Source organism: Pteropus medius, unplaced genomic scaffold (assembly GCF_902729225.1).
Source record: "Pteropus medius unplaced genomic scaffold, Ma_sr-lr_union100, whole genome shotgun sequence".
Classification (NCBI taxonomy): domain Eukaryota; kingdom Metazoa; phylum Chordata; class Mammalia; order Chiroptera; family Pteropodidae; genus Pteropus; species Pteropus medius.
In genome coordinates this window covers 1,627,590-1,638,429 of record NW_024345601.1, presented here as the reverse complement: position 1 = coordinate 1,638,429, position 10,840 = coordinate 1,627,590, and the positions used below count along the sequence as shown (strand labels likewise).

General features: G+C 39.4%; 1 protein-coding gene across 1 annotated transcript; it reads right to left on the bottom strand.

The window, feature by feature from the left end:
• Positions 1-1,514: 1,514 nt before the first annotated feature.
• On the bottom strand, positions 1,515-2,925 carry LOC120611991 (homeobox protein Nkx-2.4). The gene is made up of 2 exons (XM_039874589.1): positions 2,463-2,925; positions 1,515-2,131 (listed from the first exon to the last, which is right to left on the bottom strand). Exons 1-2 carry the CDS (start codon positions 2,911-2,913, stop codon positions 1,515-1,517), a joined length of 1,068 nt encoding a protein of 355 aa, XP_039730523.1. The 5' UTR covers positions 2,914-2,925.
• Between the last annotated feature and the right edge of the window lie 7,915 nt (positions 2,926-10,840).

Genomic DNA, 10,840 nt, shown 5'->3' with positions numbered 1-10,840 from the left:
TACTATATAAAAAGCTTAGAGAAAGTACAAGTTTCATTTCTCCAACAACTTCCTAAAGATTCACTTTGCATATTCAGAAAAACACCCCCCAAAATGAAGTGAAATAAAAAATGTTTCAGCCTCAAACTGTACTTCTAAAACTTTCAAAAGGAGAAGAGGTTTAGGGTGTCTGATAACTAATCATTTATAAATCACACTTTATCCATGTTATGTTGTTAATTTTCATTAATTTTATAAGTTCACGTTCTTTAGCTTTCTTTTAGTATTTTTACTCCAACACCAGTTATTTAAATCATGAGTAAACTAAGCTGTGTTGTCACAACACACCAAAACAAAACCTATACATCTTAGTGGGAAATAAATGACCACTTGACTTTCACAAAAAAAAAGTACTTGTTTCTTTTAAGTTATATTTAAATACCCATTTGAAACATAGGAAATATAAATTGGCATATTAAAGAGTAAATACATTATTTGTACAATAAAACACCAACAAAATCGGTGTGCAACCCCTATTAAGTTGTCAATATGATGGAAAAATTATAAATATTTTAGTTACTCTTTACAACCTGATTACAATTCAATAAATCACCTTATTCTCTTCCTTCTTTTTGACATGCTTTGAAATAGATTAACGTCGATTTTAGCAATTTTGCTAGCTTGTTCTATTATCAAGGTATTCAAAATCAGACAAGCCAATACCTTAGAAAGACTAAATAACATGTCTACAGAAATATGGGGTGCATTTATTTATCTTATCGGTTGATTTGGGGAGACCAGATTCCATATAAAAAGTAGTTTACAAGCCTTCTCATGATGAACTGCATGGTGGTGGTGCGGTGGGGGAATCCTCTTTTAAGATAATATACAAACGCTCATTTACTAAATAATAATCAAAACGTTTAAAAATCAGCATTAAATTTAAAAAGCTATACCAATCTATATAAGCAGTATTTTCATTGTTTTTATTCCGTTCCTCCTAAATGGCAATAATTCCTCTGCAGTAATGTTGCTATGTGCATGATCCACCTTCAGCTACAAATCAATTTATTTTCCATCAAACATTAATGGAATTGCACTTAAGGGGGCCTCTTCGAAAATTAATCTCCCAATATAAGTTCCACTTTCAAAAGGATTCATTGTTAAAGCTGGACTGATTTTCAGAGCTACAAACACCAACAAAGTTTCCAACATTTAAAACTCTGAGAGCTTTGGCTAGGAACGTGGTGGATGTGGACTCAGCCAGCTTTCCCTGCGTCATTCGGAACTTCTGGAAGGAGGAAATCACCATCTCAAAGCCTCCTGGCGTGGTGTTACATTTGGTCCTGGGGCCGTTGCTGTCTCCCGCCCCTAGCAAAGAGGTTCCGAGCCTGCCCTTCTCTACGACCCGTTCGTTCGTTTTGATCGCCGTATACACAGGAGTCGGTTTGAGTACGTTTCACCCATCCGTTCTCGCCGTTTCTCGCAAACCCTTCGGGCGGCAGGCAGGACCCCGCCCCAGGGCACCCACGAGGTCACCACGTCCTGCCATAGAGCAGGTTGGCGCCGAGCACACCGCCGCCGTAGTCCCCCGCGGCCGCATCCAGGGCCGCCAGGCCACCCCCCGGGCCGTGCAGCGCGGGCGGGCTGGGAGACAACTCCTCGAGCTCGGGCGCAGGCGTCGGGGCCGGCGGCAGCGGACCGGCCTGGCCGGGCGTCGGCGTGCCCGCGCCGTTCTGGCAGGGCTTGCCGTCCTTGACCAGCACCGGCACCGCCACGCGGCGCGGGGACGGCGGCGGCGGCGGAGCCAGGCCGCCCTCCTGCTGCAGCTGCTGCGCCGCCTTGTCCTTGGCTTGCCGCTTCATCTTGTAGCGGTGGTTCTGGAACCAGATCTTGACCTGTGTCGGCGTCAGGTGGATCATGCTGGCCAGGTGCTCGCGTTCCGGCGCTGACAAGTACTTCTGCTGCTTGAAGCGCCTCTCCAGCTCGTAGACCTGCGCTTGCGAAAAGAGCACGCGGCGCTTTCTTCGCGGCGCCGCCGCCGCCGCCGCCGCGTGCAAGGGCGCCAGCGACTTGGCGGCGTCCGCGATGCCCGTCAGCGACCCCATGCCGGCCACGTTCACGCCCGCCGACGGCCCCATGAACCTGGAAACTGGGGAGGGGTCCCAGAGGGAAGCCAGTGAACGCCCTGTCTCCGGGAGCCCGCTCGCCTCACACCGCGGCGACCGCGACGCCGGCAGGACCCGGGCCGGGTCCCAGCACCGTCTCCACCCCGCCCCCCGCCAGGTCCCGGCCCGGTCCCAGCACCTCCGGCCCCCCAGGCCCCGGCCGGGTCCCAGCACCATCCCCCCAGGCCCCGGCCGAGTCCCAGGCCCCCTTGCGCGCGCCCCGTGACGGGACCCCGCACCCCCTTCGCCCGGCGCGGGGGCGGGAAGAACCGCGCTGTCGCCTGCCCGCAGTCCCGCGCTGTCGGCCCCGCTCACTTGAGGAGTAGCGCGGGTCCGGGTTGGCGCTGTACCAGCCGGTGGCCGCGGCGGCCGCGCCGCCCCGCATGCCGTCCGTGTAGGCGGGCAGCTCGCCCATGTTGCCCAGGCCGCCGTTGCAGTAGCCGCCCATGGCGCTGTGCGGGAACTGCGAGACGCCGGGCGGCATGTGGTAGGTGGCGGCCGCCGCCGCCGCCGCCGCGGCCGCCGCGGCCGCCGCCGCCGCCGCGTTGTGCCCCGCCATGGCGTGCGGCGGCTGCATGCCCGCCACGGCTGCCCCCTGTGGCGCGGGGCCGGGCGGCGGCGCGCGGTAGGCAGCGGCCCCCAAAGGCGCCCCCAGGCCGGGCGGCGCGCCGTCCATGGCGCCGCCGAACTTCTTGTAGGTCTCCTCGATGGGGCTCAGGATGTCGGACACGGAAAAGGGCGTCGTGTGCTTGGGGCTCAACGACATGGCTCGGCGGACCGCCAGGTAGGGGGGCCCGGGCCGGGCGCGGGCAGGACGCGGCGGCCGCTCGTCGGCAGCGGCCGCTGCGCCTGTGAGGAGGACTCGGAGGCGCCGCGAGCCCCCGGAGCTGGGGACCTGGGGTTTATTTTAGTCCGGCGCCAGGTTTACGACAGACTCGGGGGGCAACGCAAACAATGTCATTGACATCTTTTCTCTAGACCCCCTCCTCATAACGGAAAAAGCAATTAAAGGGGCGTCGGATCTTCTTTAAGATCACCCCCCTTTGCTTTCTCCATCCTTCCTGCCTCTGTCCCCCGCAGTTACCCCAGCCCTGGAGCACCAGAAATAGAAACTCCGAGGCCCGCGTCTAGGCTTGAAGTGAGGGACTCCGAGCTTCTCCCCATCCAGACTCTCGTTCTCCTAAAGTGACTTAGTAGCAAAGTCCAATATAATTGTGGGGGAGAGATGTGGTGCTAGATTGGGTGGGGTGGGGTAGTGCAGGACTCGCTTCGTCCTCTCCAGCTACCAGACCCTCACTCGCTCAATCATCTAAAGTGTTAAAAAAAAAGGGGGGGGGGGCTCTTTGGTCCCACCATAAGAGCACATAAAGAGAAGAGGTACAATGACCGTCCTCTGCCATTGTAGGGCTTCTAATTTATGCATCTTTAGACCCTTAAGCATCATTTTGTGGGCAACCAAACGGGTATTCCAAATTAGTTCAAAGTAGACAAATCCAAAGAAGATAGAAAATACACACAGAGAGACACAAATACACAGATGCTAACTTGTAAGTATTCTGTTTTTACTCTGTGGGGATGGAGATTATTAAGGGGATGAGGGTAATTTTTATTTGCTAGAATGTTACATGTTCAGTCTGCACCTGTAAAATTCTTTACAGCTTTCTTTCCCTTTGCTTTTTTCCCCTCTTCCTCCCCCACGACCGCATAGCCAACCTAGGGATTATTCTCCTGTCACTACCATGATCAAAGAGACGAGAAAGGAAAAAAAAGGAAAATACAAATATTTCTAGCTGTTCAAAATGGATCTTTATTTTTTGCTCTCGGAAAAATATAACCTGTTCAAGGAAGGACTGTGAAATGGATGCAGAAATCAGGTGAAAATGGTATTTCTCTTGAAAAATACAAAACCATAGATAAACTGATTTTTAAAAACGTTATCATCCTTTGATTTGGAAATTTACCTGCACAGCAAAGAATTTAGACGTTTTGAACTCTCTACCAAATGCTGAACACGACAATGAATAAGACAAAAGAAGTGCGCAAATCATGCTGACCAAAATTTTAAAACAATCTTGCAATTAAACAATGAAAAAGGGGAAATGAAGATATAATTTTTAAGTTTCTCTGGAAGCAGGGACAGTAGAAGAAAAACAAGGAAACTGCTTTCTAAAGCAAGATTTTATCGTTTAAAAAGAAGAAGAAAAGAATGTGTGCAAACCATTTCAGTTTAACCTAACAGTACTTGTCTTGAAGGCAGGACAGTATTACCTATTCCTTTTCCTCTTTGGCATCAGCCCTTTGGTTGGAATGTCCTCTGTGATTTTACTCATTGTTTTAATCACTGTTTTGTTCGTTTCAGTGTATTTTTGCAAAGAATCTGCCCTTAGAGTGTGGGGGGTGGGATGGGACTAGTATGGTCACCTATGGGAAGAAAGTATCAACAAGGCAAGTGTGTAGAGTATTATTTTAAAATACTAAAAGAACAAAACACAAGATTACATGAATTGTTTGCAGACATCAGTTATTGACTTAGCAAGATTTGTATTGCTCTAATTTTAACATAATGCTACTTTTATAGGTCTTTCCTGAAACTGAAACACTTGGGCTAGTTCTTCATTCTCACATGCACTGGAATCACCTACTTACTTTTTTTTCAAATAAGTGATACACAAAGAGGCATTTATGTATGTATTTAAGTGGTTGCTGGAATCCTGAAAACTATAGTTTGGCTTTTAAGTTTTGGTTTAATTCAAATTGCATTGTTTACTTGTGTTAGCTTGAATTAAAAAATACTAGAAAATCTTTGATTTCAAACGTTCCTCAGAGACAACAGGGTAGGTAAAAATAGTTGTTATAACATCTGTGGATATAAAAGTCATTTGCAAACTTTACTATTTTTCAAGTTCAAACACATTTCAGAAATGGAACCCATTCTCATAATCTTCATGTTGATTAATTATCCAATTGAAAACATGTTTACAATTAGTTTTTTCCCCCCAGATATTATTATTTACTGTATTTTCAGGCTATACATTTCATCTCATGTAATTTTTTTTTTTTTTGAGAACTTCGGGATAGCAGTTCACATCAAGTGGTTGCTTATTTTGTCTTTCAACGGTATTGGGTCCTGCCATAGGTGCATTTACATAGGGAAGGCTCTTACCTTTAAATAAAACAGCACTTTATCATATCTGGAGGCTCTCTGCAGAGTCACTTTCTGTCTGCTTGGGAACTTAATACCCTAAATAGTACTCCTTCACTGGAGGTGAGCAGTTCTGAAAGAAAAAAAAAAAATCCACAATCCTCAATATTTTTCCCTATCAATCACTTGTGTCTCATTCTAGAAAATATACTTGTATGCTGGAAACACTATTTGGATATGTGCAGATGATTCTGAAAATAGATGTAGTCTGGAGGATGCATATATATAAACAAATAAAAATTAAAATAATCCAATTGATATTCCATTAAATTCATTTCACCACACTATTGTATGCCTAAGTTATATATGGAAATTTATACTCTGTAGATTCTTAAATATTATTGACTAAATTCGATTTCACAGCAGACATATTTCTAAGGAATGTTTTCTTTCCTTGAAAGCAATGCTGCCACTCTGCAAAAAAAAAAAAAAAAGCAAATACTACCAAAGGAAATACAGTGAAAAGAGACGTCCTTCCCACTCCTCTCTTCCATCCTCCCAGTTTCCTTCCTCAGAGGCACCATTAGCTGTTTCTTCTGGGATGGGCTATACATCTGGAAGTGTACTACCATTTTGCACAGAAGAGGTAGCATGTTTTATATGGTTTGGTACCTTGCTTTTTTCATAGTTTAGGTTTTTGTGGTTTTATGCAGCACACTTAGCTCTGAAAACTTAATTAAATGGACTGTGACAGATATAGACAAAAAAATTCAGTAGGATCTCTTGGCTGTCTGACAAAAATGTGGTGTTTTTTGAAAATTTCTGTGTTAACCTTAAGGCCAAAAATATTTGGCAAAAAAATTTTGAAGTTGGAGCCTTCTCTAGATTTGAGATTTGCTGTTGTGAGACAGAAACCCAGAGAAAGGGGCCTGAGAGATATGGAGAAATCTTCTGACATAGCCAGCCAGTACTTAATGGGAAATGTTGTTTTTCTAGGGTGGCAAACAGATTTCTAATGTGTAACGAAGTAGTTTATAAAGAGAAATTGTGTTTGAAAATATAACTTTCTGCTGGATAATCAAACAAATAAATGCCTTTTAGAAATGAAAGACTTGACACATTTGTGATTAGTTTAAAATAGTTGTGTAATTTGATTAATAATCCTCATTTTGTGGAAATAGCTTTAAAATATCTTTTCAGTTGGGAAAGAATAAAGAAATATGTCAGGATACTAGTGTTTTGTAGCAAATTTTAAGGTTATAAAGAAGAAACAAATTGTTACGGAGATGAAACAGTTTATTTTAAAAATTCTTGCTAATTTCACCAGTTTCAAAAATCTGGTTCTCATGTCTTTTTAGTTTTCCTAAAGACATTTTGTTTTAAACATTCACTTCAATTATTTTTGACTTTTATGATAATATCATCCTTGTATTGATGTGACTTTGTTACTTCTGCATGACAGTCATTCTTTCATATTTTTCTTCCAAAATACAATTCTGTCCTTGTAATTTAACTCCTATTTAAAAAAATCTTGAGTCATCCTTTCCTGACATTCCAATATTTTAGATTGAAAATAATTTTCTGGGTTTTGACCAATTAATTTGTTTTAAATTAACATGGTTATTAGTACAATGTGAGAGTGAATGGTAGGTGTTAAAGACATCATTGTTGAAGCCATCATAATAATGAGATCTAATTAAATGATTCCTAAAAAAACAAAAACTAGAAACCTTCCTTCTTGGGTCAAGCTATAATACTAGTTTTTACAATCATGGTAGAGAATAACATTAGGCTATGCTAGCGGTGGAAAACGATGAAAATTGCCTAGTATGTTACAATGCTCTCACTCTAGGATTGTGAGCTTGAGCTAGAAATTTAATTTTTCTGTTTTTAAAATTACTTTTTAGAGTGATAAAATACATGACATGGGAAAACAATGGTAATATTGAAATATATGTTTTTATTTCTGAATAACAAGTTTCTATATCTTGCTTACATAGAAAATTTAAAACTTTTTAGACTATAAAGGCATTTCCAGTGAGCAACATCTTTGACATATTTTACATGTTTTGGAATGTCACTAAATGGCTCTTTTATAGGAAAAAGGAATCCTTTGCATTTTAAGCAAAACCATATTTCTATTTATTATTTCGTGTGATAAGCTACATATTCTAAAGGTTCTACCACATATCTACACATACTTGATTAGAGTGAATACATATAGCTTTATAAAAAAATATACTTTTATAAGTTTTTCTAAATCTGAGAATTTCGGTTAAAATGTAAAGTCCCTTGCTCTCTTATGAGTCCCATTAAAGACGTACCACTTTACATTTACAAATTAATTTGTAATTATCAAGGAGGTATCAGTCTTTACACCTGAGTCAGGTAATTAGGTTATTTATAACCATTACTTACTTGAAGGAGAAACTCCAATTTTTGACATTTTGATAAATAGATCACTTGTTGCATTTATTAATAAAGTTTTACTAGATACATTTAAAAAGAAATAACTATGACAATAATATAATTATTTTCCCAATTTTGTTCTTTATTCTTCTGTGTTTTTGAGATATTTGACAGATATTCGTATGTATCTGCATTTCAGGTTGCGAATTGTGCTTAAAACAGTTCACCTCATAAATTGATATCAGTTTTGGTTAATTTTAAACAATTTAATCATTGATTCAATATTTTGCATTAAAAAGCTTCATTTGTCTACTTTATACATTGAGTATCAAAAGGAGAACCCGACTGATAAAAGTTGCCTCAGAAGGTTGCCTTAAACAAAAAGACAAAAACAAAACCTAAAGAGTCTTAAACCACAACAAATCTGTCAGATGGACTTGAAAATTACTAATAATTTCCTCAAATATACAATTTGTAAACTAATAATGAGATCTGACTCATCAGTAAGTGTAGCGCTTATTACGTTCTTGAAAATGAAGTGCTAAATTTAAAAGGTAGTTTGATCTTGTCAGTGTATAGAGAATTAAGTAAGGGTCATACTGAAAAGGTGATTCAAACTGTTTCTTTTGGTTTGTTTGCTTTTAGAAATAATGGAAATCTCACAAAAGTGCCACAAACTATTAGAATTGAGCCAGAAATGCCAAGCCAGAGAAATAAAAATTGCTTGAGAAAATCAATACCAGCTTGAATGAAAGCAGCTTATCATTGTTTTAAGTGTCTTTAGAAATGTATAATTATCTAATAGAAGAAATATATATGCCATTTGGAGATCATCTCTTACAAAATAAAAAAGCATATATATATCCAAAATAAGTTAAGTGGCAAACCTGAATGAGTAAAAGATTTTTAAAAATTATATGGTTAAAAAAGAGGAGATTTAAAATTGAATTTACAATTGTTTCAAGTTCGCTTTTTAATGAGATGAATCTTGAACTGTGAAGCATATATTAAGGTTGAATGTTGTTCAATAGTTGTTTTAGTAACTAGATAATGGAATATTTTACTAGATAATTTGTAATATGTCCTTTATATACTTTATATGCTTACTATTACAAACATATAAAGTACTCTGAAAGATCTGAATGAAAACTGTTATACATATGAAGTTTTATTTTTCTGTAAATAGTCTGGTATGTATAATGATTTATAATTGATTCCTTAAATGTAGAATTTCTTTAGGATAATCAGTGATGGTTGGATATATGATTGAGCTACCATTGCAAACATAATTGATGGCAGACTGCCTTGATGCAGCTCTTACCAACAATTTGCAGAGATTAAAGGGTGGTGGAAGAGGTGGTTTAGGAATTGCTTACTAAAGACACTAGAGGAGTGAAAAGAAATCTGGGGTTGCCAGTGCCTTCTGAAATCATTTTCACATAAAACTCAGGTTTAGTAAGTGTTAAGTGCTTTGCTCATGAAAAAAAATTATGTGGCATAAAGAGATATTTGGTGATGAATCTTAAATGAACAAATCAGAGTGTCTATTGTATACCCGCTTCAAAAAGAGAAGTGGAGAATGTTCTGAATATTCAGTATTCATATGTGGTTGCAGTGAACTACATAGGCCATAAGTGAATATAGGTGGATACTTTTGATACCCAAGAAAGTCTAATCATGAATTGTCCTTAGCTTTCTACGTATAGATGGCCACATTTCCATGTATTCAAAAAAGTTGTATCTCTCACATAGTTTGTAGTAGAGACTTGCGAGGAGTTAATTATATGAAGCCAAAAAGAAAAGCTTAATTATACATTTATTCTTTCTCTACCTTGGTTCATAAAGGATATGAGGCAGTTTATAAATAAATATATTTGTGTACTTTAAACACTTAATAAGAATCAGGTCCTCATAAAAAAGGATTTTATAAAAGAGTAGGAAGTTAAGATATGGGTGATAATAACATCAACAATACAGTAAGACAACAAAGCCTACTAAGTTCCTATAGTTGAACCTCAAACTTGGCTCTAAGCTGCCTAATGATCAGTTGAAAAAGCCAGTTACACTTTCCTTATTTTTAGGAAGGAAAAAATCTCTGATTCCTCAGGGAAAGAAGCATTTCCTAACATTTGGCTTTAAAAGACATTTCTCCTGGGGGTGGGGGTGGGGTTCTCATAGTGAGTACTAAATGTAAACTTCTTAATAGTTCTATGCAGATGAATTTATTTCCTAAAGTTGGCTCACAATAGTTGCCATTCCTCAAAAATTTGAGACCTCAACACCAAATCAACTCAATGAAGGTAACTCTGAGGGGTGGGAGCAAAATAATAGGGTCCGAGTACATAGCCTTCTGATATTCCAGGAATGAACTGCATACATTTCAAAGAATATTTCATAAAGACTATATTATTCTACAGTCTAGTTATTAGAAAGTTCTTATACTGAGGCTAAATATGGCACTGTAATTTGCAGTCCTTGTTCAGTCCTTTGATGCCAAACTAAATCTAGTCCCTTCCCATAAAGCTTTCTAAATAAAAGAAGATATTATATTAGTATTATATTATCCTACTTATGTTTTCTCTTTTTCATACAAAAAAAGTCCTTTGGAGTGAAAAGATCTAGAATGAACATATATAATTCTATGAACCAAGAATTTATCGAGTGATTGCTATATGCTTAAGAGTGTCCTAAGTGCTTTAGGAAATTGGGGAGGGAGCCTCAGTGATACCAGAGAAAAGAAATTTATTCTTGGTATGCATTTCCTTATCTTGAAACAGTACTTTTAAATTGTATGTATGTGTATTACTTTATGTATTATTTAAAATCATATATACACATGTATATATGTTTATATATGCATGTGAATGTATATGAATATTTCTTTTTATATCTATCTATCTATCTATCTATCTATCTATCTATCTATCTATCTATCATCTATCATCATCTAGAGTGAATACATGCCAAATTCTAAATAATTGATTTACTAATGAACTTTTTAGAACATATCCCATTTGTAAAGTGAAGATAAGGCTAAAATCCTAAGACCCACTAACATTTATTAATCTTTTACTCATGTACTAGGTACATTCATGAACTTTAGGTGTTTATCTCATGTAATAGTTACAATAGAAGAGAACTT

Bases quoted from the DNA above. Each gene is read 5' to 3' on its own strand.
- LOC120611991 (XM_039874589.1), bottom strand. From the start codon at position 2,913: ATGTCGTTGAGCCCCAAGCACACGACGCCCTTTTCCGTGTCCGACATC. The intron at 2,132-2,462 runs GTGAGCGGGGCC...ACCCCTCCCCAG, and splicing joins GGACCCGCGCTACTCCTCAA to TTTCCAGGTTCATGGGGCCG.